Source organism: Balaenoptera acutorostrata, chromosome 20 (assembly GCF_949987535.1).
Source record: "Balaenoptera acutorostrata chromosome 20, mBalAcu1.1, whole genome shotgun sequence".
NCBI classification, from domain to species: domain Eukaryota; kingdom Metazoa; phylum Chordata; class Mammalia; order Artiodactyla; family Balaenopteridae; genus Balaenoptera; species Balaenoptera acutorostrata.
Genome location: NC_080083.1, coordinates 11,629,511 through 11,655,809, shown reverse-complemented (window position 1 = coordinate 11,655,809; position 26,299 = coordinate 11,629,511). Strand labels below are relative to the sequence as shown.

The 26,299-nt window shown below is 49.5% G+C and overlaps 2 protein-coding genes across 12 annotated transcripts; both read right to left on the bottom strand.

The window, feature by feature from the left end:
• Positions 1-3,389: 3,389 nt before the first annotated feature.
• On the bottom strand, positions 3,390-12,710 carry FBXO39 (F-box protein 39). Of its 5 annotated transcripts, none has more exons than XM_057535910.1 (4): positions 12,638-12,710; positions 6,907-8,012; positions 5,816-5,992; positions 3,390-5,308 (listed from the first exon to the last, which is right to left on the bottom strand). In XM_057535910.1, the coding sequence occupies exons 2-4, from the start codon at positions 7,930-7,932 to the stop codon at positions 5,135-5,137; spliced, it is 1,377 nt and encodes a 458-aa protein (XP_057391893.1). In that variant the 5' UTR covers positions 7,933-8,012; positions 12,638-12,710; the 3' UTR covers positions 3,390-5,134. The 5 variants fall into 5 exon arrangements, with proteins under 5 accessions (XP_057391893.1, XP_057391894.1, XP_007177463.1 ...); XM_057535911.1 differs by having other exon boundaries at positions 6,907-7,974; positions 12,638-12,708; XM_007177401.2 differs by lacking the exon at positions 12,638-12,710 and having other exon boundaries at positions 5,206-5,433; positions 6,907-8,008.
• On the bottom strand, positions 12,638-24,703 carry XAF1 (XIAP associated factor 1). 7 transcript variants are annotated; one of them, XM_057535905.1, is made up of 8 exons: positions 24,600-24,703; positions 22,380-22,916; positions 19,889-20,024; positions 19,294-19,350; positions 18,743-18,938; positions 17,465-17,550; positions 14,466-14,807; positions 12,638-12,710 (listed from the first exon to the last, which is right to left on the bottom strand). In XM_057535905.1, exons 1-8 carry the CDS (start codon positions 24,701-24,703, stop codon positions 12,654-12,656), a joined length of 1,515 nt encoding a protein of 504 aa, XP_057391888.1. In that variant the 3' UTR covers positions 12,638-12,653. The 7 variants fall into 7 exon arrangements, with proteins under 7 accessions (XP_057391888.1, XP_028021089.1, XP_028021088.2 ...); XM_028165288.2 differs by lacking the exon at positions 24,600-24,703 and having other exon boundaries at positions 22,380-22,474; positions 22,773-22,842; XM_028165287.2 differs by lacking the exon at positions 19,294-19,350.
• Between the last annotated feature and the right edge of the window lie 1,596 nt (positions 24,704-26,299).

Here is a 26,299-nt window from a genome sequence, read left to right as displayed (position 1 = left end):
CTGGTAAAGTGATTTGTAAGCTTTGTTGTGCTGAGAAGGCCTCATATTACCAGCCTGTGGTCGAAAGGCACACAAGAGAGTTGACTAAAATAACTGCACAGTTGTATTGGTGCCATAAACGTGCGTTCTTATCGACGGCTTGAAAAAGAAAAGAGACGTATTTGCCTTATTACTCAGTAAGGTGGGCACAACAAAACATTTTACTTTGGAGTTCGGGCAGAGAGCGTGGCGAGAAGTGGATCATGGCCTTCTCCCGTGGGGCCCTCCATCCAGGTCCTCAGGCCTTCGGCCAGCAGGTAACCTGGGGGCTGGGGACAGGCTGCCCATTGGCTGGGCCCAGACCTCTCCCCTGCCCCCATCTCCTAGCCAGACCCTGCTGACTGCCTGATCTCTCGGCCCAAAGCTGGGGGCTCAGGCGAAGCCCCCGCCCAGCGGCGGCACTTCTGGGAGTTGGGTGGGGCAGGGCGAGAACAGCGGCCACTCGAACCCCACGGAGGCTGTAAGAACTCTGAGGGCCCAAGAAGGTGGGTCTACCTGGACAGCAGCTTGGCCACCCTCAGGCCTTGGAGCTGTGTAGATCCTGGACGTGGGGTGACCGCTCTGTCCCAACTGGACGAGACCTCCCCTCGTCTGGACACCTTAATGGGCCTGGCAGGTGAGTGGAGCCCTGGTCGACAACGGGTGCCTCACCTGGACCAGACAACATCTGACAAAGGCCTTAATGGGTGAGCAGAGCCCCGGGTGAGGAGGGGTTGAAGGGCAGTGGTTGTCGTTTCTACCAGACCTTGATCCCAGGAGATAGAAATGGTGGAATAACAGACCATATTTAGCCAATGGGAAGTGCCCACCACCTTTTGGTTAGATTTACTGGCTGTTTATAGAAGGCCTGTCTACATAATACGAAAAAGCTACTCGCAACTCACCACCCTCCACCCGCACCACTTTTCAAAAGAAAACTTGCCCCATCTAGGCCTTCTAGATGTAAAGAGGTTGCCCACGGATAACAGAGTTAGAAAATCGCACATCTTGTCAATGCCCATTTGTTTTTTTAAAAAGTCATAGGAAAGAAATGTCTTCTGGAAATGACATTTTGAAATGGAATAGTTAAATCACCTCTAGAAGTGACATCAGGGGTGATCCAGGTCCACGTATGTCCAGTGGGTTAGAGGACATGGAGTGGCAGACCTTGAGGAGGAAGGAAAGAAGCTTCTGTGCCAGACTGGTCACACTTGGGAGACATTTCCATGTCATAACCATTGTTCTGTGTGTGCATTTTATTCCTCACTGCTGTATAAATAGTTGACAATGCTAAGTACTTTTTTGAAGTATCTAGTGGATGTTCTGAAGCGCCTGATATATGTTAAAAGTAGAGGTAGTAAAAAGACATTTTGTAAGTATCTTTTTGTTAAGATTCATATGAAATATTGTTATTTTGTGGGGGGAGGGATTGGCCAAACCACCTTTCTGAACAGTACGCACTGTGTCTGTGCGCTGGTTCGAGAGGGAGGGATGTGTGTGGATGTGTTTGTATTTACATTTTGAGGCCGACCACTGATGTGTGTGCATCTCTTTCGGCTGTACTATAGAAATACGTTGCTGAGTAATTCAATGGAAACATATCTCCTTGCTAATATTTTAATAGTATACATTGGATAATGAATTCTCTTAGAAGCATTTACTTTGTGTACTCTATTGCTTTATCTCTCATTTTTTTTGTGGGGGGGGGGGTGTCGCCAAGCCACGTGGCACACGGAGATCTTAGTTCCCCAACTAGGGATTGAACCTGTGCCCCCGGCAGGAGAAGCATGGAGTCTTAACCACTGGACCACCAGGGAAGTCCCTATATTTCAATTTTAATTGAACATTAAGGGAATGCAGTATTTTAATCATAACTGACAATATCTTTAGCTAGAGGCCTGTTGCCAATTTTGTCTTTTGTGATATGTTTGTCGCCAAGAGAGGCAGGATTACATTTTTTTCTTCCTGATTGAGTTGGTATAGTGTATTCTTGGTTATCAAAATACTCATATATTGAATAGCTTTGGGACTTTGAAACAGTGAATATTCATGATGTGTGAAAAAGCATGATACATAACTATACAATCTTAATTACATAAAAATGGATGTTCAGTTGTGTAGATACATACATGGGACCTAGAAGGACACGTCAAACTGTAAACTGTGATTATGGGTGACTTTTTTTGCTTCTTGTGTTTTTCAGTTTCCTATTATGCACATTAACTTTTAAGAAATATTTAAAAAATCTGTACAAATTTTACTTTGAAACAATTATTTAGGGACTTCCCTGGTGGTGCAGGGGACTCCATGCTCCCAATGCAGGGGGCCGGGGTTCGATCCCTGGTCAGGGAACTAGATCCCACGTGCATGCCACAACTAAGAGTTTGCATACCACAACTAAGGAGCTGGCAAGCCGCAACTAAGGAGCTTGCCTGCCGCAACTAAGACCTGGTGCAACCAAATAAATAAACATTTAAAAAAGCGATTATTTACTGTGAACAAAGGTGGACTCACACCTCAACAAGATCTTATTTTAAATCATTCAGTGGTGAGTGCCTCTGCTGTGCCTGGCACAGTTCTACGCACGCGGGACACACAATGGACAAAGCAAAACTGTATGCTCTCAAGGGGCTTACACACCACCTGAACATTTGAGATTTTCTGTGTGGCTGTGTCTAGACAGTGTTTTTTAAAATCTGTACTTTTGCAAATGTAGAGGAATAGGAATCAGATCAATTTTCTAAACACCACCCAGGGAAGGCAGGCAAATTTCTCTCCGTGTGTGATATTCATCCAGTGAACTAATACAATTCTGTGGCCTCCAACTGCAAATCAAATTTTCTGTAGGTCCCCTCTCTGGAATAGCTGTTTGGGTCACTTGTATAAAGGGGTAAGTATCCATCAAAGAAGCGGACTAGGGCTTCCCTGGTGGCGCAGTGGTTGAGAATCTGCCTGCCAATGCAGGGGACATGGGTTCGAGCCCTGGTCCGGGAAGATCCCACGTGCCGCGGAGCAACTGGGCGCGTGAGCCACAACTACTGAGCTTGCGCGTCTGGAGCCTGTGCTCCGCAACAAGAGAGGCCGCGATAGTGAGAGGCCCGCGCACCGCAATGAAGAGTGGCCCCCGCTCGCCGCAACTAGAGAAAGCCCTCGCACAGAAACGAAGACCCAACACAGCCAAAAATAAATAAAAAAAAGAAAAGAAAAGAAAAACTGCACTTCCACTGTCAATTTGCCTGGGGTAACTGTTTACACCTTAGTCTGATCACAGCCCTACTTTCCTCCTATCTTCGTAAATTCTGAGACGCTGACCCCAGTCACTTGGTGGCCGGGGCTTCATCAGCTCCGCCAACAGCTGAGAGGAGGCACCGGGAAGTCAGAATGTGTTTCCTGCTCATAAGTACAAGACAGGACATGCCAGTTTCTTCTGCGCGTTTCTGCAAAGAACCGCGTGCTCTCTGCGGACCCTCAGCAGGGGGAGGAGTGTGGGAGCGGCCCTCCGGCCTCTTGCCCTGCACTGGAGGACAGGCGTGGATAAGCTGTCACCCAGCGATGCCACAAGTCTGTGTCTCCACCTACCACTGCGCCTCTGAATGCGGTAAATAAAAAAGTGGATACCTGTTAAAAATCTGTGGGTTCGGAAACCTCGTGTCCTCTGCACATTCCCACTAGGACTCTCCTGGGCTTGATGCTGTTTCGATTCCTCGGGGAACAGGAAGGTCTGTGCGGTAGCTCTCTGTGTGGTCAGGGGAATCTTTTTTTTTTTTTCAGGTGAATCTTTGAGGGTCCTTGAAACCGTTTTTCAAGAGATCCACTAATAGCAAGACGTTACGTGCCTTTTTCACTCTAATTCTCTCTGGAGTTTTGCGGAGGCTTCACGCACGGCGTTTGACGTTATGACAGACCACAGAAACCCGGATGAGAACCCAGCTGTCTGCTATTAAGTGGGATGTGCAAGAGATTTGCAAAACTGGAAAACGAATTCACTCTTTTATGGAAAACATGTTCATAAAAATGTTACTTCTGTTAACATATTTTCCATAAAAGAGTCCTCTATGCTTAGATTCTGTGTTTGGGGATGAAAGGAAACTAACCAGAACTGGTCCACAGCATGAATAAGTCATTATACCAATCAATCAATCAGTCAGTCTCCCAGGTGGTCTGCACTCCAGCTGAGCCTTCCCTCTCTGCTAAAGCAAGCTGCCTCGTTTCTGGTCCACAGGCACTAGATGGCTCCCAAGGGCCCTTCTGGTTTCAGCAACTAAGACCTGGGAGCTCTCCTTAGATTATAACCAAGCAGGACCCTATGGGGCCTTCCTGGGACAGATACCCCTTACCCTCTGCCACCTCTTGTCTGTAGAAAAACTTTAGCCAAAGAATAAATTTAATCAGAGAAGCAAGAATATGCAGAAAGAAATGCAAACAGTCGAAGAAGACAAAATAATCATAGTTTAACCATTAAGGAAAGTCAAGGACTTTTAGTTCCTCTTCAAGGGCTACTGTTTCACTTAACATCGCATTAGGAATAGTTCTCCAGGACATTACAGATTCTTCGTGAATATGAGTGTAAAGGCCACTTCTGGTTCAGCCCCACATGAGAACTGAACGTTTGTAGCAGGCTGGGCGCCATGCTGCCTGGATGGGGAATAAAGGAGACACCAGAAAAGCAGATGCGGGAGACCCGAGTCCACAACACTGATAAATTAGGGGCTGATCTCCTGTGGGAGGGAGTTCCGGCTCTGAGCAGGCGCCTTCTAAACGAGGGAATTTCCCTGCTTCACTCTAGGATGTGCTGGTGAATTTCATTCATCTGAGATCAGGCCTGGCCAGCGTCAGTGGCAGGAGGCTCTGATGTGAAGGTCAGCCAGGATAGAAAGTGTTTCTGAATTGACACTGACAGTCAGTGGAAAATGCAGCTGCTCTATTTGCTCTCTGTCTACTTACACCTTTTCCAGAGGGAGATTAGTCAGGGTCCCCGAGTAAGACACTGCTCCAAGCGACTTTGGGCTTTCAGCTCTGTGGCTGAGTGAGGGTCAAAAAGCAAAACCAAATGACAAAAAAAGAAATCACCCCCGGATAGTTGGTAAAGATAGCACTTTAAAGTCACCTGGGGTCTTCACATAGAAGTCCCAGCCGTTGCTGGGGTGTCATGTTGGTGTGAAACTAGTAAAGAGAAGAGAGAGGAGAAAAAGGGGTGGGGGTAAGGGATGCCCCAAGTGTCATTCTGTGAGGCTCGGATTGTCAAGTTCAAAGTGCTCTTGGCTTTCTTCCTCTGGAGAGCGCTCGTTACCTCATGGAGTAAGCGATGACAACATAGTTAAGCTCTGAATCGATCAGCTGTCTGTACTTCCTGTAAATTTCCCACAGTGTCCTGTCCTCTTCATTCGTCTCATATCTGTTTGTGTAAATTCTCACCTGTGCCGATAGACAAACACCTCCGCACGCGCACACACACACACGCGCGCGCGCGCGCACACACACACACACACACACACACACACAGTGGCTACATCACCCGGACCCCGAAGACAATCTGAATGATGTACACGTACAATTGTTGGCAGAATCAGGAAAAGCCCAAACCCAACTAAGGATGAAAGCTCCAGATTCCCTTCCGTGAAATTGTTAATTTCCAATGGACAGACTTGTGAGACGTCCATTCCCCCCCATGCCCTGCCTCACTCCTGACCTTCATCCCAGAGCAGGAACACTGGGGCTGGACGCCTGCCCGCCCAGGGGCCTGGATGCCCTTGCCCGATCCCCATGGAACCCACCCCGGGCAGGGGGGGGGTCTTACCTTGAGTGTGCGCAGGGCACACCGCCCTTCTTCCTGACTCTGCAGGATCTGCTCCACAAACTTAACATCAAGGAAAGCCCAGATTTTGAAGTAAAACAACTTCCTGCAGGATAAGATGAGGCGGTGCAGCTCCTTGTCCAGAGACTCATTTTTGTTGTTGAACTCAAAAGTTAGTTTCTGGAAAAGCACCAAAGGGGAAGACGGATGTGGACAGAGATGCTGGGATTGGCTGGATCATTTCATAACACCTTCGTGCCCTGGCTTTGGCCTGGCAGCCCACGGTGGTTCAAGTGCTTTAGATAAGGGGCACTGGACACGCAGGTGTCGGAAGAAGGGATTTGTGAATGAAAGTGATCTCATCCAAATTTACGAAACTTGGAGTTTCGAGGCAATGTATCTGGAGTCTGGAGACCAAAGTGGTGGTCCTGGCTCTGCGATGGACTAGCCAGGTGACCATGGGCAGCACCGAATGGTTATGATGTCTGCCTGCCCACTTCAGGGCTGTGTGAGCGTAAATGAGCTCTTAGCAATTTGTCATCCCTCACTGTTAGTAGTGGTATTTATACGCTTCAGTATCAATCCTCACAGCCTTCTGAGAGGTCTTTGCGGGGCGGGGGGTGGGGGGGAACAAAATGATCCCAATTTTATAGATCGGGAGCTGCCAGATTAGAGAACAGCCCACACCTCTGAGCTCTTCTGTAACTTGGGTCAAATTTGGCTTTTTGTCTGGTTTGGAGTCACACTGGGTCCTGTGTGCTGCTGTGACTGGGTGGAGAAGTAGAAGAAGCTGCTGACCTGCTTCTCACCTGTAGAGGCACCTTCATGCTCAGGCCTCACAGCTCTGAGCCAGGGATGTAGGAGCTATCCTTGGTTGACAGCCAATCAGGAATTGGTTCCACGTATAGGAAGTGAGCAGTAGCTTTTGTCCTCTGCTGCGGTCTTGGGGACCGGGGGGGGCTTAGTTTGGTGACGTTTCCCAGAACCTCAATTTGACCTTGAGTGAGTGTGTGCAAGCCCAGCCCAGAGCAGGTAGCAAGAACCCGAGGGGCAGCCCCTCCTCACAAGCCTCCCAGCCCTCAGCTCATACCTACCTGCAGAGTGTGCCGGAAGGTGGGCAGGAGATCCGTCAGAGTGGGCCTCATGGACCAGTCGGGGTCGCTGAAAGAGCAGTTTCTCAGACTGATGCTCCTGATGGGGATCTCCTGCAGGAGGATCCGGGCCAAGCGCTCATACTCCATGACTTGCTCAAAGAAGAAGTTGACTCTCAGGTTGGTGGCGTACCTCGCCAGCTTGGCCCAGGACATGCCCCAGATGACCTGCTCGTGGGGGTCATGACTGTGGCACTTGATGTTCATGGTCCAGAGGGTGCCGGCATTGTTCTCACACAAGTTCTCCAGCAGCTCGTCGGAGATGCAGTTGTAGTTGAGGCTCAGGGACTCCAGGCTGTGGAACGTGGCCATGGTCTTGTTGAACTGGGGGCTGCTGTAGACGGTGAGGTGGTGGCTGAAGAAGTCCTCGAGGTTGAGCTCTGACACCACACTCTCTTTCCTTGAGTAGCTCAGGGAGTTGAGGATGTGGCAGCCTTGCCCCACGGTGAGCCTAGCCCCTTTTAGGCTGAGATAATCCAGGTGTTTGCCCATTTTCTTCAAGAATGAGCTCAAGCTTTTCATGAGCAAGTTCCTGATACTGTTCCTCCAGACCAGGCGGTCCAGTTCCAGGTACTGGATGGACAGAGATTTCAGACGGTTGTTTCTCTTGCCCAGACACGAGAGAAGGCTTTGCATGGTGACCTGGAACTTCTTGGTCAGGACAGCGTTGTAAGGATGCAGCAATTTGATCTCCAGGTGCTCCAGATAACGACCGAATTTCTTAACATACCAAAGAGCCGACACAAATTCGGACGCGTGTACCCTGGAAGGTCTCCCAGTAAACGTGATAGTCCTGTATCGCCAGAGGTCAGCCGAATACATCATCTGGTTCCACTTTCTGCAGACAAGGGCCGCTCTGGACCTGTCTTTGTCTCCCAGCCACCAGAAAATACGATGTAGGCACACATCGGGAAGGGTGGCCCAGCAGCTCTCGTCTTGAGGCTGGATCGGTTGGCCTTCTTCGTCCATCAAGGAACCGGGATGTCCACTGCAGCTGTGTGGTAGGCAGGGCTTCCAAAAATGAGGAAAGCAAAGCAATCACTTGTTTTCTGTGGGGAGTAAAGAGGAAGAACCATCACCTGCCAAACACATATTAAACCCAATGGAACAAACTTGCACTATGGCCCCATGTGTAGGTACTGGGCTGGTGCAGGGGGTGCAATGATAAATCCACCACACTGTGCACACCTGCAAGGAGTCACAGCCCGTCAGGGGTCTATCAGGGACAGAGACCGGGACTCAATGACAACACTGTGGGAGACATGAAAATCCTCAGGCATATTCATGGTGCAGGGTAGCACAAACGGGGGGACTAGTTCTGTCTGTGTGAGAAGTAGAGAGGGCTGCTCAGAGGAGGTGGCGTCTGAGCTGGGTTTTGCAGGGTGAGTAGGATTTGCAAGGCAGACAGGTTGGTGGTGGAGGAACTGGTATATCCCAGGCAGAGGGAACAAGATGGGCAAAGCCACAGAACTGTGAGTATACGTGATGTGTTCACATTCACGGAACTAAAAATTGCTTGGAGCTTAACTTGTGAGGGTCAGGGAGTGATGGAACTGGAGCTGGAGCAGTGGGAGGTGCTGGTTCAAGGGCATCAATCAAGACGCTCTGAATGATGTGATAAAGGCTGTGTCCTACAGCCAGGGATTTTCACTGTCCCCTCTTCCTAAGACTTTGGAATTCTGACATCTTCTCTGGATGAGAATCAGTGTCTGTGTTGAGCGACATTGCTGATGGCTGTGTTTATATTCAAAAGGTGCAGCAGCAGAACAAAGGTGGAGAACCTCAGCTGAGGTCAGGGCAGGTCGAAGGATCACACGCCCAGAAGTGACGTGGTCAGTCTTGAGGTAAAGAAAGAATACTCTGGGGGAGTGGAGGAAGGATGGTCCATAGTAGAGGCCAGGCTTGAAGCCTGGGACTAGGGTGGCATTATAGCGGGAATCAGGGTGGGCAGTGAGTTCTTTGGCAGACATGATTTGGTAACTGGTGAACACCTGTACTGGGAGGACTGAAAGTTCTCTGACTTGGCTGTTGGATTGCAGGTGGTATCCCCAGCCAGGCTAGGGAGTCCCAGGGAAGAACTGGGCTAAGGCCCCGCCAGATACACTGAGCCCTCGGTCAGACTTTTCATAGCCATCTGCTGTGAAAATCTTCATGGCTTTGCTTTCAATGTTTCCCCTGCCTGGGAACTACCCTCCTTTTCTTTACCTCTCCCAAACCCCCCATTTTTAAAGTTCAAGCCCTACCACTCCATAAAGCTTTTATTGGCTTCTTTACCAGGTAACCCAAGATCATTCATTGTGGTTCACAAAAACTCAGAGCTGGAAGAGATCTGAGAATTGAGGTTTTTTTTTTTTTTAACAGATGGAAACTAGGCACAGAGAGGTAAAGGGGCTTGCCTATGGTCACACAGCAAGTTAGTAACAGGACTCAGGCTAGACCTGGGTTTTCTTACTCTTTCTCTTATACTTTTTTCCTACCTCCACTTTTCAGGCCTCGGGTTCAGAGGGACAAGTTAATCATAATTTTCAGTTCGGGACAGACACTTGTCTGTGCAAGACCTCTCTTTTTTTTTTTTTTTAATTATTTATTTATTTTTGGCTGTGTTGGGTCTTTGTTTCTGTGCGAGGGCTTTCTCTAGTTGTGGCAAGTGGGGGCCACTCTTCATCACGGTGCACGGGCCTCTCACTGTCGTGGCCTCTCTTGTTGCGGAGCACAGGCTCCAGACGTGCAGGCTCAGTAATTGTGGCTCACGGGCCCAGTTGCTCCGTGGCATGTGGGATCTTCCCGGACCAGGGCTCGAACCCGTGTCCCCTGCATTGGCAGGCGGATTCTCAACCACTGCGCCACCAGGGAAGCCCCCAAGACCTCTCTTTGATTCTATTTATTCATTTATTCCCTTTTAATTCTATGTCCCACTCCATTGCTCCCCACCACAGGCAACTATTCCAGTGTGTTTGATGTGCTGCTTTTTGTTTGTGAGCGTGCTTGCCAAATGTGTGTTCAGTGTCTGTAAGCATCATTCATGTTGCCCTGCGTACGTCTCACACGGCATCTGTCATCTGAATAGACCCGGTGGTGGGTATCCCCTTCTTTCTCTTACCCACTCTCCCTGTGATGGACCCCCAGGCCTCTTCCAGCTCCCCCCAACAGCACAGTGGCGATGAGCATCCTCAAGCAAGCTCCCGTAGGGGACTTATTTTGGGGTCTTCCCCCGTGCCTTTGTCCTCCCTACCCCATGATCACCTACAGAACAGTTTGGCCCCTGCCTCCAGCCGGCCCTGCCATCTCCCACCCAGACAGACTTCCACAGGGGAACTGGTAGCAGCCTGCCCCCACCCAGGACACAGGGCTCCAGTGGGTCAGCCGGCTCCCCTTCTCTTTCCCCTCTCTCCCTGTGTCCATCCTTAGTATAATCTTAGTATAATCTAAGCCTTTCTCTCCCAGAAACCCACACACTCCTTGAGACTAGGGACAGCCTCATTCTTCTTTTGAGGAGTACTTAAACATTTAACTAATGAAGAAATAAGGTTGTGTCTTCAATCACATATAAACTGTCCGGGGCTAGGGGACTCCACGGCACTTAGTAAGGAGCAAGGGACCTAAGAGATGCTCAAGAAAAGCTAAACCAGGGAATTCCCTCGTGGTCCAGTGGTTAGGACTCCTCACTTCCACTGCAGGGGGCACCAGTTAGATCCCTCTTCAGGGAACTAAGATCCCACAAGCCTCGCAGAGCGGCCAAGGGAAAAGAAAAGAAAAGAAAAAAGCTAACCAGTTCGAAAGCTAATCGAAGCCCTTTGACCCAGCAACGTCACAGGGTCTGAAGAATTATCAGACACTTTAAGCCATGGGGGGCGGGGGGGTTGGAAGAACATCTTTGGTGGGCTGGGAAAGGTGTTGCAAGTGGTCCAAAAGTCATGTTACCGCCTGGAACCTCCCCTCTTGCAGCTTAGTGGGTTGGATCCTGGTTCTGTCAACTGCGGTATGTGACCTTAAGCAAGGTAATTAATTTATTTATGCTTCAGTCTCCACATCTGTAAATATGGGTAATAAAAGTACCTTTCTCCTAGCGTTGGGGGAATTAAACGGGCTGATATATGGAAAGCACCAGAACAGTGCCTGGCACACAGTAAATGTTATACAAGTGTTTGCTGCCATCAGAAAGTGGGTGGCAAGGTGCTTCCAAAACATCCCTGTAGGGAAGGTATTTACAAATGGGAAGTTAGGAAAGTGTCCCGGTGAGATGGCCTGCTAGGTGGGGAGCGGGATTCCAACCCAGCCTAAGGACGCTGGAACCTAGGCTGGGTTTACCACGTCACACAGCTGCCAAGCCTGGGAGGAAACCTGGGTGTCCGATCACCCGGGGAGGGGAGGTGGCCCAGGAGCCTCGCGGGGGCGGCAGGTGAGGAGGGCAGCCCCGCACCCCCGCGCTGGCCTCGGGGGGCGTCCCCGGCCTGCGCCCGCTCGCGCCGCCTTACCCGCTGCTCGCCACGACCCGCCGCTCTCTGCTCGGGCTGCTGGGACCGCGAGCGCCGGCCTGCTGCGCCGGCGCCACCTCGGCTCCGACGCCACCGGCGCCACCTCCGGCTCCGCGCCAGGCCCCGCAGAGGCTAGAGGCCGAGCGCCCAGCCGCCTTTGTGACGCGCCGCCACTTGCGGGGCTCTGCTCATAACCGCGGCCGCGGGGCCCAAACCTGGGGTTGCCAGCTCAACCGATCGTGCGCGTGCGGGGCAAGACGGGTCCCCGCGCAGATGGCCCGGGAAGGCGCCCTGGCCAGGGGGCCAGAGGCGGGAGGCTGGGCTCCGCGCCCCCTACCCGTCCCTCCTCATGCGAGGAAGAGGTTCTGCCCCCGGACTTGGGGCGCAGGCCCGCGCAGTCGCCACCTTTCCTGTCCTGACCCACCCCCGGGGTCCTGTCCAGTCCCGGGGACTCAGCGTGCGTGGCCTCTCTCTGGGAAACCACTGTCGCTGCCGACCCAAGGAAAGTCTTAAGCAAACCTGACTTCGCCAACTTGACAAAGCTTGAGAAATGCCCCACTTTTCCAGTTTCGGGAGGGTGGGGTGTCCTGGGCCCTTCCTTCCCTGGTGGGGTCTGGGGTCTCCCCACGGGCCAGGCAGAAAGGTAGGGCGTGCTGTTTGCTGGGAGGTGGGCTGCATCTCTAGGTGTCTCCCAGCTGGTCTCCCTGCCAACAGCCCTCACTAGCACCTCTCTGTGCTTTACCTGGCTCTCCCCTGCCACCCAGCCTCATTTTTCTCTTCCTTTCTCCATTTCTTCTTTGCTGCCACTCCCCTTTCCTTGCCGTGCTAGCCGCTGCCATCCGTGGCCCTGGAAAACCAGTGAAAAATCTACAGAAAGGTGGAGGACAAGTTTTCAGGGAGGGCTTTTTTATTCTTCGGGGACAAAGCTGGGTTCCCTAAGGTGTCCAGGCTGTGTGGAGCCTAGATGTTTGATCAGAATTCTCAGGCAGAAGAGACAGAGCCCTTTTTTCTTCTGGTTTATCTGTAGCTGTTGGGGAAACCAACATCTCGGCTCAAAAGGAGGAAAACAGAATCCAAACTTTTCTTCTACAAGAAAGAAACCCAGTGAATAAAACCCATCTCTTTTCACAAGTAAAGACTAGCACAGAAAGCAAGCAGAAAAACCAGTGTAAAAACAAAATCTTCTAAATCTGTTGTACCTTTTCTTTTCCAAAGCTAGCTGGAACTTCTCACTTGTTTTCCTTTTGATGAAGCTAACCACCAGCATTTCTCCTAAAGAAATGGATATTAAAAAAAGTTCAATGAGTTTAAAGTGGGGAGTGTTAGTTCCTAGGATATCTCTGGGTAATCCTATCCCCAGTTCCTGGAGCAGGAACCCTGAGCTACAGATGCCGTAGAAAATGTTTGGAGCCCAGTGAGCCATGAGGGGTCTATGGGAGGCTTGGGACAATGTTTAATAGAGGCCTATCATCATGAGGCGGGTGGATGAACAGATTAGAGGATACCCACACCATGGACTCTTATGCCATTAAAAAAGGGGGGGGGGACAACATCATTTGACTTGGAGGGATGTCCTTGGGTATTGATGAATCATAACATTAAGATGCAAAGAAATGTGTATAATTGGACTCCAAATGTGTATGTGTGTGTGTGGTTATATAACAGAGTTGCCAGATAAAATACAAGATGTCCAGTTAAATTGTAATTTCAGAGAAACAAAGAATTTTTTTTTGTATAAGTATGTCTCATGCAATTATTTTGTAGTTATTTTTGTCCCAAGTAATGAATTTTTATTTGCTAAATTCGGCAACCCTATTATGTAAGGATGGAGGGAAGTATGGAAGGAAATTTCAAATTGTGGGAGGCAAGGAAATATGGCAATAACACCCCCAGCAAGTATGAAATTCACTCAGCTTTGTAAAATTATGTGCTGTGTGCATATAGAGAAGTTAGAAAAAACAAGATCTAGGTCTACTTTTTTGTAAGGAGTGTGCATCGTATATTCAGTGAAAAAGGCAAATGGCAGAGTAATGAATATAGGAAGATGATATATAGGGGAAAAGAAAAAACAATTCAAACCCCATAGAGGCTTGTTCATGTTTGTGTGAAAAGAGGTAAAGCTTTGGAAGGATACCCACCAGGATACTGAAACTAGTATCTCAGGGCGTGGGACTGGGGAAGTGGGGTGGGTGTCGGGGAGGATGAGCTTTATCTTTATATTTGTTTGTATGGTATCATGTCAACTGGTTACAACAAAACCTAGTATTTAGTAGTATCTAGTACTTTTGTATTTTGAAAAACATCAAATAATGAAAGCTTTTTTTTTTTTTTTTTTGAGTGAGGCATCCTGTTTGGGGCTTAAAAGCATAAGCTTTGGAACTATATACACATGTATTTTAGGCTGGATTCTGCCACTCTCTAGTTGTATAATCCTGGGGAAGCTACTCACCTTTCTGTCTAGTTTCCTTATCTGTAAGATAGGGATAAAATACCTGCATGTTTTTTATAATGATTAACCATTTGTAAAGAGCTTTGCATTGTAACTGGTGCATAATGGTTAACTACCTCTAATACTAATTCTTATTATTATTGGAAAATAATCTAGGATGTAAAAAATCAGGCTATTGAGGCTGCAAATCCTGATCTGCTGGAGGCAAGATACCAACTGACTTAGTATCTTGACCAAGGCTCTGATCTCTGGGCCTGGATTGCCTTATCTACACCATGAGCTAGAGAGCTAGATTGGGTGTGCTCTGTTCATTTGTTTGCTCCACAGTTTTGGGGCATTTGCTGTGGTCATTCCCTGGGCTGGGAACTGGAGATACAGAGATGAAAGATCTGGCTCTGCCTTCAGAGGTGGGAGATGATGCACATATATAACCAGGTGATAGGTGCTATGAGAATGGATTCGGACACACAGAGAAAGGGGAGATAAAGATGTCTGAGAATATCCTGCAGGTCTTGGGTCTCTCTAAACACTGTCCAGATGGCTCCCAGCCAGATAAGGAGAGAATGGAGGCTGGGTACCTGATGTTGGGTTAGGGTTGGCAGGGGAAGTAGGATGCCACACTGAGAACACCTCCTCAGAATGTCATAGGCTGTCTCGTCTTCTACAGGAGAGGAGGCCCTGAGCCTGCCATCAGACTTCAAAGGCAGATCCGTGGTTTTGTTTGTGCCTCTTGGTGCTTGCCGTGTTGACTTTTCAGAAAGAAGGGGAAATCTGCTTGTATTTTTCGTCTTTGGACGGACGTCTTTCTCTGCTGTGGAAGTTTGATCTTCAGCAGCCTGACTTGAAAGGGATGAAGGAGGAATATCTGGTTTCCCAACTGGAGAATATGTCACAGAATCTGAGATTGGACGGCATCTGTCCTGCAATTATGAGTCATACTTCAAATTTTAAAATGACCTCAGCTTTAATTGTAGACAATACAATAGGCAAGATAACCTGAAATTTTCCCACTCTGAAATGCTGGATAAAATATGACAAACATTCACTGAGCTGACTTTGCAAGAAAGCAAGCAAGCTCCATGTTCCAGGAATGAAGACCTGACCTGTTAAGCACATGAGCTGATACTTTAGGAGGAGACGTGGGGTCAATCTCGTATCTAAGAGCTTGGATAAGAGAAGAGTCCCATCCACACAAGAAGTGAAATTGGCAGTTAAGATTCCCCTTTCCCTGAGTAAAGCTGGGAACCTTGAAGGCTAACCTGTGGTGGCTAAGAGAAAAGAATCGGCTAATTGGAAAAGGAAAGTGGCAAGAAAGCTTGTCTACCTTGGACTAGAAATTGAGGGTGGGGAAGCAAAACCGACACTCCTGAAAACTCAAAATCTGAGGCTCATGCCATCCTTGTATTTGGGGTTCAGATTTACAAAATCCTCACGCTCTGGGAATACCCAAGCAGAAGAATTAATGTAAAATTTGGGATGTATGGCAGAAGCCATCACAAAATCCCTCTGGAGGTTACATAATCCCAAACTAGGTCCTACAGGATTCTCACAGATAGAGTCTCACCAAATAGAAACTCACGATTCAAATTTACACACAAGGAAACACTCTACCTTGGGTAAGAGTCATAGACACAACCATTAGCAGGATTAGTCTCCAAGGAGTTCAGATAACAGGATAATAGGAGAGAGACTGTAAAATAAATTAATCAAAAATGATTCAAACAAGAGAAAAGAATACGACCCTATGAAAAAAAGAGTAGGTGAATTTGAAAGAGAGATAAACAGAACTTCTTAAAATGAAAAATACAGACACTGAACCTCAATGGATAGGCTTAAAAATAGCAGGTTAGATTTGGCCAAGAAAGAATGAACTTGAAAATAGATGTGAGGAAATTATTCAGAATATAGGAGAGAGAAATAGAAAATGTGAAAGGTTAAGGGACACGAGGATAGAACGAGAAGGTCTGATGTACATCCAATATGTTCCACAGAAAGAGTTGGGAGAACATGGAGGGGTCAGGGAATATTGGGGATTCCAAGATTCTCAGATTATAGCTGAGACTTCGCAGAACTGATTAAGGCAGAATTAAATCTTTAGATTTGGGCAGGAGAAATTCTGAAGAAGAGAGGAAAAAAATAAACACACTTGAGCATATTGTTTTAAGCAGGATGAATAAAAATAAATCTTCTCTTGGATGCATTGCAGTGAAACCAGGAAGATCAGAGGCAAAGAGGATCTTGAAATCAACCAAAGAAAAAGGGTTATCCACAAAGGAATGGCAATTACACTGAGAGCAGACTTATCAACAGCAATCATAGAGGGGGGAAGACAGTGGACTAAATTTCAAAATGCTAAGAGAAAATAACGGTTAACGTAGAATTGGATGCACAGTTAAACTACCATTCAATAATGCAGGAAGAAAGTACCTGTGCAGGCAACTAAAAATTTACTCCTCACAGCTTCTTGCTGAGGGAACTACCTAGACGTGTATTTCAGGAAGAGAGAAATCCTACCCAGACGGAAAGCTTGGGATTTAAGAAAGAACGTGAGCAAAGAGAAAGGTAAATGTGTGAGTATATTCAAGCAGGCATGAATTGCACAAAATGACAGCAATAATAATGACTAAAGAGGGATAGTATGAAAACAAGGTGAAACTAAATTCCATAGCATTTACATATAAGGTGGGAATAGAGAATCGGAGTCAACATGTTCTCAAATCCATATATTGTTTGTAAGGAGGGTAGGGAATATGATTAATTTAGACTTCATTAAGTCAAGTGTTCCTATTAAAATGCACTAAATGTCACTAATGGTAAATTTTATATGTATTGTCCCACAATAAACAAAAAGGTCTAGATCACCCCTAGGGTCTCTTTAGTTCTGATATTCATATTTCTCTGAATTGAAGGGTAAAGAAAGGACAAACAGCGCTCCATCCAAGCAGAAGGAAATGAGTTCTTTGGAGAGAAGCCTTAGGAAGTTTCCCCAGAAAGAAAATGCTCCATCCTGCAAAAGAAGGGAGCAGCTTGGCACGGGCTAATGCACTAAAACGTGCTCAGAGTGATGGAGGGAGGAGTTTGTGAATGTTCCCAGGCAAAAGCAATCAATCAATCAATCACATTGTGACATCTTTACAGAGTCCCCCTTTTGGTACCTAGCCCTGATACCAGTTTCACTGTGGGAAGATGGAGAAAGTTGTTAACTTTTTCGAGGGAGCTCACAGTCTAATTGAGAAGACTCCCGCATGGGACAGAAAATAATAAGGCAGGTCCTATTAAGGACCAAATTACCATGTCCAGGCCCTGAAGGCTGAAGATGTTTGGAGGTGATCAGTGATAGCTGGACTGGTCAGGGAGGCTCCTTGAAGGGCTGGCACGACTGGAGACCAACTATGTGTGCTAAATTAGCCTAAACCAATTCACAACATCCCTTTTTGAACAAAGCAAAACTAAAAATATGGGAACCTCTGTTATCCATGCTGTGTAAAACTGGACCCAGAATCCACCTTTCACATCACACTTTTTGGAATATGGACTAGCTATTGGCACCATTAAAAAATAACTAATTTCTACTCACCATATGGTGGAAATACTTATTTCCTGGGATCGTTTGGTTGCAATAATGGCAGCAGATGTTGCTTTCAGGAGCTGGAATTCTCTTCCCTGAAAAAGCATGGAAACAACAGCACAAATGATTGCCCTTGAAAATGGCTAGCCCGACTGCCCCACAACTGTGTACGTGGCCTGCAGTCCTGATGATAAACTGTCCCCAGCCTGCTGTGAGTGTCCTGCACTGCCAGGGTCCTTGGCCACACAGGCCACCCACAGCAGGAATCATCCACATCATTTCCTTTAAGCTGCAAAAGTGCACTCGGGGCAGCACACAGCCCGGATGAAGAGACATTTTCCTGGAGCAGGACTGGTTTCTAAGGAGACGGAGAGAGCCGTTACCACAGATGCCAGCCCCGTCCAGTCTGACTGCTCTTTCATTTCACCAGTTTCTGAGCTCTGTGATCAAATGAGGAGTTATTGCACACATCTTTGCTGACTGTGTTGAAGCTGTGTTGTGTTGTCTTGTTGAAGCTGTGTTGTGTTGTCTTGTTGAAGCTGTGTTGTGTTGATGAAGTTGTGCTGAAGAGTTGTTTGTTGGCTGTGTTGAAGCCCAGCCATGCTGGAAACGTACACGAGTCTCAAGCACTCCAGTTTTTCATTTGCCGATTTTAATAAAATTGTTTACCAGGAGTGACTTACCATCCAAAGGATTTTAGGCTCTCTCCACGTGTTACTGTGTTACTAAAACAACCAGTGAACACAAGATCTGTCACATTGCTGTCCTCCGTAAACACACCTCATGAAGAGGTAACCAGGTCAAGAGAACACACAGTGGTACCAGGCGGCCAACACATAGGCCCCAAGGTCAGGAGTTACAACTAGATCCCTTCTGTCCGCTGCTGATGGTGGAAAAAGCTCCTGATTTGGTGTCAGGGAACTTGGGTGTCCTGTCTGGTTTCTGCCTCTAGCAAGCCCCTGTTTCATTCTATGCATAGGTTTCTCATCTGTAAAAGGATGCAGGTGGGTCTCTGCTAGGCTGGAATCGTGCTTGAGGGGTTCCAAGGAAGCCTCCCATTTTGTCGGGCCCCCATTGCCTCTGCACTCATCTGTGTAGCTCCCAGGCCCGCAGCTCCTGGCGTCTTGGTCTCCCTGGACCAGTCATTTAGAGATCACAGCAGACACACGAGAAGGCCACTCTAGTACGTGGTCCAGAATAGCCAGATGAATTTGAGACGTGTGTATCTGTCATCACACATGTCACCTGTCTTGCTGAGAGCTTACCTTCCTTGCCATCCCTGCTCACCTTTCTGGCGCCGGGTCTGCTCGCCCCGACACTCATCTCTGTGCCGGGCCAGCGTGTGGAGCGCGAGCCGCTGGCCGCAGCCTGGGCAGACCTCCGTCCGCCTGCCGCAGTGGCGCTCGTGGATGTCCACCTTGTTGAGGCGCACGGCCAGCTCACAGAACTGGCACTCGACGGGGCGCTCCTGGCATTCCTTGGCCTGCGGGGAGGCAGGCGGGACGGGCACGGTCACTGGCCTGCAGTGACTGCAGTTGCGTTGGGGATATGAGCTTTTTTCCCTGGGGGATTGAAGCCAGTAAGAGAAAGCAGGTGGGAAAGGCCGGGGGGTGGGGGGACGCTCCTTGGCAAACACGAGCTCTCTTGGGCTTGTGGACCGTGGCAGGCCCTTCTGACGGGCATCCGGGGGCAGGAGGCCCTGTGGTGAGCTAGCTCCAGGCCCCAGGCCTCCCTGGGCGAGAAGAGAGAGCTGGAGGCAGGGGGTGGGGGGAAGTCTTTATTATTGGCCCGCTCCCCTCCTCCTGGGCTTGGGGGAAGAAATCACAGCTGACTCTCACCTCGTGACTCTCCAGCAAGTGCTTCGGCAGGCTCTGCTGACACATGGCGCACCCCACCTAAACACGCAGGGAGACGCTGGAGTCCCACCCAGCTCAGCGGCCCTGGCTCTGTGTGTCAGGTGCGGGTCTGTGAGCGCCTGGGGGCAGGAGTCAGGTTCCCCCGTCTCCCTGCAGCACCAGCCCTGTGCTCAAGGAGCATCTGTGGGACCCGCTGAGATGAAATGGATGCCTGAGCTTGACCATCTCCAGAAACAGCAGGAGAGAAAGGTTAACCTTTGACCAGCCTTGGCCATGAGTGCCTTCTAGAGCTCTCCTTTCCTGTCTCTCCTCTTGACACATCTCTAAAGAACATTTTACCTTTCCTGAAACAGGGACCCCCTTGCCTTGGCCGAACCCATCGCCTGTAGGGAAAGGATAGGGGATGGGAAAACCAGGGTTGACTCAGCGCAGTACAAGAAAGGCAGATATAACTACCCTTTCCACTTCACAGGGGGAGCTGGGCGCGGGGCGCCCACTTGAGACGGGCTGCAGTGAGGACCGGGCGCCGACTCGCCGCCTGGTGGCCCCACCTCCATCCCTGCTTCCGCCTCCCCACCTGCTGGTGCCCGCCCCGGCGGTGCTCTTCCATCTTATCCTGCAGGACGGGTTCCTTGCACTCTGGACAGAGGACCAGGAACAGCAGACAGTAGGCCTCATGGAGGGCCAAGTGGCCAGGGGCCACACTTCTTTTGCTGCAGGATCAAGAGGGAGGAAAAACAGGCTTATTTCATGGTATAAAGCAGGGAGCCGTATTTCATATCCAGGGCTGCTGGATTAAGATCTTTCAAGGCCTCAAGCACTGAAAATATGATGACGATACCACCTGCCCCCCTTCCCCATGTTGGTCCTAAATCAGAACAATGCAAAATCATAAAATAAGTGTAAGGATACTCTGTAAACTCTTCTGTTGCCTGGGGTGAGAGGGAGTGGCCGAGGAGGGGCAGGAGGCAGAGGTTACAAAGGGGCCGGAGGAAACTTTTGGGGGTAATGGAGAGGTTCATTATCTTGACTGTGATTGATGAAATATAATTTATATTTTAAGGCAGGACAAGAAAAAATTAAACATAAAATTCTCCCTGTGTTTGTTTGGGCCTCCTCCCTTCCTAATGTACGGTGTGCATCTGTATTACACATTAACCAGAGCTCCTCAAAGATGGGAGTGCCTGCTCGATTGTAAAGATCAATTTTTTCTTTCGTTCTTCTGAAGCTAGCAATGTAACTTCATAAAAGAATAGGGTTCTTTCCCAGCTCTGTAGGGGGTCCTAGTGACAGTGACTCGCTGTTTGCCTGGTACACTTTGTACGTGCTTACTTAGACTATGTATCCTTGGTGAACTTTTTGTGAAATATCAGTATGTCATTTTGATGTATGATCCTTTGTCTCAAAAATGTATATGACTGTGCCTTCGACTTCTAACTGGTGGGACAGTTCTCAGAGCTTTCTGAGAATCTGCTTCCTGGGTTACGCTTCTCAGTGTGGCTTGAATAAACTTCCCTTTTGTTCTTCCTAACTTGATAGTTTATTGACTTTTAGCAGACAGGGTGATGGTTTCATGGGTATATATCTATGACAAACATGTCAAATGGTACACTTTAAAAATGTACCACAGGGAGTTCCTTGGTGGTGCAGTGGTTAAGACTCCGCACTCTCAATGCAGAAGGCCCTGGTTCAACCCCTGGTCAGGGAACTAGATCCCACATGCAGGCCACAACTAAGAGTTCACATGCCACAACTAAGGAGCCGGTGAGCCGCAACTAAGGAGGCCACCTGCCTCAACTAAGACCCGGTGCAACCAAATAAATAAATAAAATAAATATTTTTAAAAATGTACCATAAATGCAGTTTATGTCAATTATACCTTGGTAAAGCTGTTTTTAAAATGAAATAACAAATATCAAATTCTTTCAAATATTTTGTCTATTTTCAAGCGCTCCCCTGCTTGGCCCACAGCCAGTTGGAAATCCAGCCCTGCATGCCCACTCTCCTTGCAAGGGCAATGCCAACTTTCAGAATCCCCATAGGGAGAGCTTCCCAGGTCTCCCAGAGCGAGAAGCCATCTACCTTTCCCTGCCTTAAGGCTCACCTGTGCAACCCACAGAGAGGTTGAGACCCTTCTCGGAGACCCCAAAAAACACAAGCTTCTGACCCTCCCAGGTCCCAGGCAGGGTGTTTCTTAATACTCCTCCTTTCATTTCAACCAGCTCTTGCTCGTGGCAGCTTGGGAGAGAGGACACATAGTGGCCATAGCTCTAAAGGCCTAAAGGATGATGAGAGTTGCCTGCCCATGTCCTGGGCACATGCGATGTGGCCAGAGGGGAGTAGCCAGAGCCTCACTCTGCTTGGTCTGAACAAGGTCTTGGCACCTGCACAGCCCAAGCAGGTGGCACAAAGGCTGCTTCCCACTCCCTTCCTCTATTCTTGCCCCTCTGCCCGGCCTGGCCCCTTTCTCCTTCTGCCCGGCCTGGCCCTTCAGCTCTTCCTGAGCTGGTTCAGCCAGGAGGGTCTGCCTGGAGAAAGCTCTCTGGGAGGGATCCCCCTGGTTCCCACCACAGGTAGGGAGCTTCGAGAGTGAGGTACTTCAAGGGACCGGGTCTCCCTGAGTTAGAGGTGTGGTCTGGACCCCTGCTCTACCCCCCACCCCGCTCCACAGCGCCCTCTCAATGTGAGGGCGGGTGTGGTCCCGGACAATCTCCGTGGGCCCCTTTCTGTCTAAGACTGGTGTGCGGAGCATATGATCCGAACTCCAAGTTAGGACCCAAGTTCTGAAAAGTATGAGTAGCCCAGCAGGGACAGCTAGCCTGGCTGTTTGGCTTTAGAACTGTCCCAGAAAGTCTGAAATATCTGGGGTGGGGGTGGGATGGCATTCAGGGATGTTCGCCAACCCTGACCATCTCTCATCATCTTCCTACATCTCCTGAGTTTAAATCTTCCACCCTGGCCCTCCTGGGTACAAGGACCCTTTTCTCTTAACTTCAGAAACAGCCTTATCCTGTCTGCCCCTCTCACTAGCCAGCCTCAGGTCGGCCGCCGGGAAAGCAACTTCTTACCAGTTCCTGCACACCTGGAAGTTTCCCTCCATGTTCTGCTCTGCGGAGTCCTTCTGTTTCGAGGAGTTTCGGTTCTCGCAGGCAGAGAAACAAAACTGAAAGTGTTCCAAGCACCCCGCCCACAGCCCAGGAAGGGAGGGGTTTTCAGATTTCTCAGCCCAGGGCTGCTCCAAGGTACCTGTGGCTGGACACTGCAGGAAGCCCCTCTGTAGCTCGGCCAGCCCAGCCGGCCCCTGCCGCCTCCCTCGGCCTGTGCTGCTGCCACCAGCTGTTTCTACGACCCCCTGGGTGGGAGCCAGAGGCCAGGCCTCCCCCTGGGCAGCAGCCCCTCCCCCCACCCAGGCTGGCCTCACTGCATCCATGTCTCTCCATCCCCTTCCAGAAAGCACTGACCTCCCTCTCCCTCCTGGTCCTCTTGCTGGTCCTTCCTCTGCCGGGGAGAGAGCCGGTGTGCCGTGTTGAACGTGAAGGTTGCTCCCTGAGAGTGGCTCCTGGACTTCCTGCATCCTCCTCCGGTCCTGGTCAGGGCGGGAGAAACTGGGGAGGCAGCGTGGTGGGTGCCAAGGCTGCAGGCTTTGGAGCCACATGGCTTAGCAGCTTGGTGACCTGGGGCAACTGCCTATCCCCCGAGCGCCTCTTTCCTCGCTTGTAAATCATCACAGCAAGCACAACTGTAATGCTAACAAGCGGGCAGGCAGATGAGGAAGCCTTCAGACACAGAAACCACTGCACTGAGGGGTGATGTAACTTGCATGAGCTTCACTCAAGATTCCAGAAGTGTGGGACCCACCTTTGGTGCTCATGGAAGAAAGACGGGGCTGGGTTTCTGCAGGAGGAGAGCTGGGATCTGTGGGTGGAAGTCCCAGGAGGCCCCGAACTTCCTCCTGGTTACGACCCAGTCCCTGGATGAACCTGTCAGGGATGGAGGGGACCTGGCCCCAGGAGTGACCCAGTCCCTGGATGAACCTGTCAGGGATGGAGGGGACCTGGCCCCAGGAGTGAGGCCGGGAGGGTCTAGGATTCAGTGAGCATGCAGCTCTCATGTTCCCCTGTGGGTGAGCTTGCAAGAAAGCCCATCTAAGCCAAGGTGCAGACAAGCTCTTCGTCTGGCCAGCCCAGGGTAGCACACAGGAAGAGAAGGGGTGCCGGCCTGCCAGACGGGGTGCTCCTCTGGGATGCGTGAACAGGATGGGAGGCTGCTTACATACCCCCCAACTCCACTTGCTCGATAGACCCTCTCTCATGTGCATCTCTCACCCCCGGGGTCCTCAGAGCTTTCCCAGACCCCAGACACAGCTGTGCTAACAGAAGGATTCCAAAGCACCATATTGAGTGATGGCACAAGCAGGCTGAGAGAATTCTTGTGAAGTCTGCAAATGGAGTGAGAGCAGCTTTTCTGAGGAGGATCGTGGGATTAAGGAAAAGGTTCAGACGTGGTCTCCAGCCAACTACCAGACTCTAAAATTCAGGTTCTGAATGAGAGACAGTGGGTGCGAACAATAAATATCAGTGATAGGAGATAACAGCGGTGAATGAATGCTTAAACATTTCCTGTGCTCCAGGCGTTATACTAAGCATTTTACAGGCAGGATCCTTTTTAATCTGCCCGATGGCTCTGGTGTAAGGATTATTACCCCGTTTTGTACCTATGGAAATGGAGGCACAGAGAGGTTAAGTACTTTGCTCAAGGTCACACAGTGATGTCAGAACTGGGATTGAAAGCAGGGTGATCTCACTTAGGGGGTCTATAAACCCAAGCCAGACACCATCTACCTTATTTGACATCTGGTGGGGATGGGGGTGGCCCGGGTTAGCTTCCTGATTCCCTTCCTCATCAGCTGGGCAAATTCTTTAATCCCTCTGACATTTGCTTCCCACTCCTGTCTATCTCCAGGCAGTTTTATGAATAGCAACAATAGTGAAAAAAACTGAGCTTTCACACACACTGTCTCCTGCTGAGATCCCCCAGAATGGAGGGGGTGGTAGAGATGTCAAAGAGGGCTGCACAGGTGAGATGTTCCAGGGGACCAGGACCAGTGATGGGGGCTATGGCAGTGGAATTGGAAATGACCGTGAGTTTTTTCATCTACATCCTAATTGTCTTCCAAGATGTTTCCTCTTCCCGGGCTGGCCCACCCCTGCACCATCCCTTCCTTACATCTCAAAATTCCACAAGTTCTTCAAGGCCAACTCTGACATTATCACTGATACAGGACCTACCTCCTCTGTCTCTGGTTATGGTTGGCTGCTTGTCTGTCCGTTGCCCCAACTTGCCCTCGGCCAACCACGGGTGTAGGTGATTTGAGATTCATCACCTCTTTCATCAGGCTCTTTATGATTCATCACCTTCTTCCAGAGGGTCCCATGTGCATGTGCCCGGTAAGCTGTGAAGCCCTGGGCTGTGCAGTAGTGGGCAGGTAAACGCTGGCTGAGCTGAACGGGTGTGAACGATGTGGGTCTGAGATAATCAGAGCAGAAGTCAGAAATCTCCCTGCACCCTCATCTCCACCCCACCCCACCCCAGAACCCGAGGGCTCTCCAAACAGCAGCGGAGGCCATTTCCTTCTGAATTTTAAAGATAACTTATATTCTATAACTAATGCAGAAATATGTTTGCTTTCAAAGCAATTAGAATATTACAGACGAAGGAAAATTTCTTTTGGACCACCATGGCCGATCCTGAGCCACCACTATTTTTAACTGGAGTGTGTAACCAAGGCACATTCTGGTTGGCACAAAAGCCTGTCCCCATTCCCACCGTGACATGAATCAGTGCTGCGGGCTTGCCTGATTTCATCATTCTGCCGCCCGTCTTTGGCTGGTCACCAACCCCTCCCCAACCCCAAACCCATAAAAAAACTAGATGAGAAATGCTCTGTGGTGAGCTGAGAATTCCTCTCCAGGGCACTGCGGCTACCGGCTTGGCAGTGGTCAGGAGTTTCCGGCAGCCTCTTTTGTGTCCGGCCTGTGGGTCATGGGAGTGGGGGAAGGGGTGTCACAGGGAACTAATCCCTCCGGCGTGACTTGGCTGGGCTGCCCAGCGTGGCCTTTCAACGGGAGGACGGAAAGGGGGAAGCAGAAATTCTAGGCTGGCCCAGGAAGCAGGAATAATAGTACATACCTTGATGCGTTGTTTTGAGGATAAAATGAGAAATTGTGTGTGAAAGCTGTACAAGGTCACGGAAGACAGGAGAGAATATTAAAAGGTTATTTCCATGGTTGACTTTGAGAAGGGATCTTGGTCAGGCTTTCTTCTCTTAAGGGATCGCTACGCTAAGGAAAATGATGTAACGACAGAGGTATTTTACCTCCCAGACAAAAATTACATGGTGGAATTGTGCACACGTCTGTTGGTCACGCCTTTAGAAAGATCCTGTGGTCAGAGTGGGCCTGAGTCCTGGGAGACATGATCATTGAGATTGCAGTCTCCCCAGGTACAATATGTTTGGGTGGGAGTTTGTTTTTCAGACCACAGGCAATTGCATCAAGTGACTAGTCTCTGGATGGACTTCAAGCCTTGGGAATATCTGTGATTGTGTTTGGGGCAGATTCCAGGCCTGGCTGGGCTGCAAAGTCAGGGGATGCCCTGCCGGCTCCTGCTTAGTTGGCATCCAAAGGGAAGGAACCTTGTCATTAAACTCATGGGCAAGAAACAGCAACTCCATCGCATTCGGTCTGCGATTGTGGTCCCAAGAATTTTTCCCTTCCATTCCTTCGGAGGTCTGCTTCCACACATTCTCAGCTCTTTTCCTGGTCAAAGCACCTCCTCACCTTCTCCCCCGACCCATCCCCATCCAATCGGCAATCCCAGCTCTCCTCTTTGTCTCCAGATGGTCATTGCTTCAGTGCCCCAAAGGCATATCTCAGGGTCAGTGTTCTGGGGCTGTCTCCCTCTTGCTGGTGATTTTCTAAATCTCAAT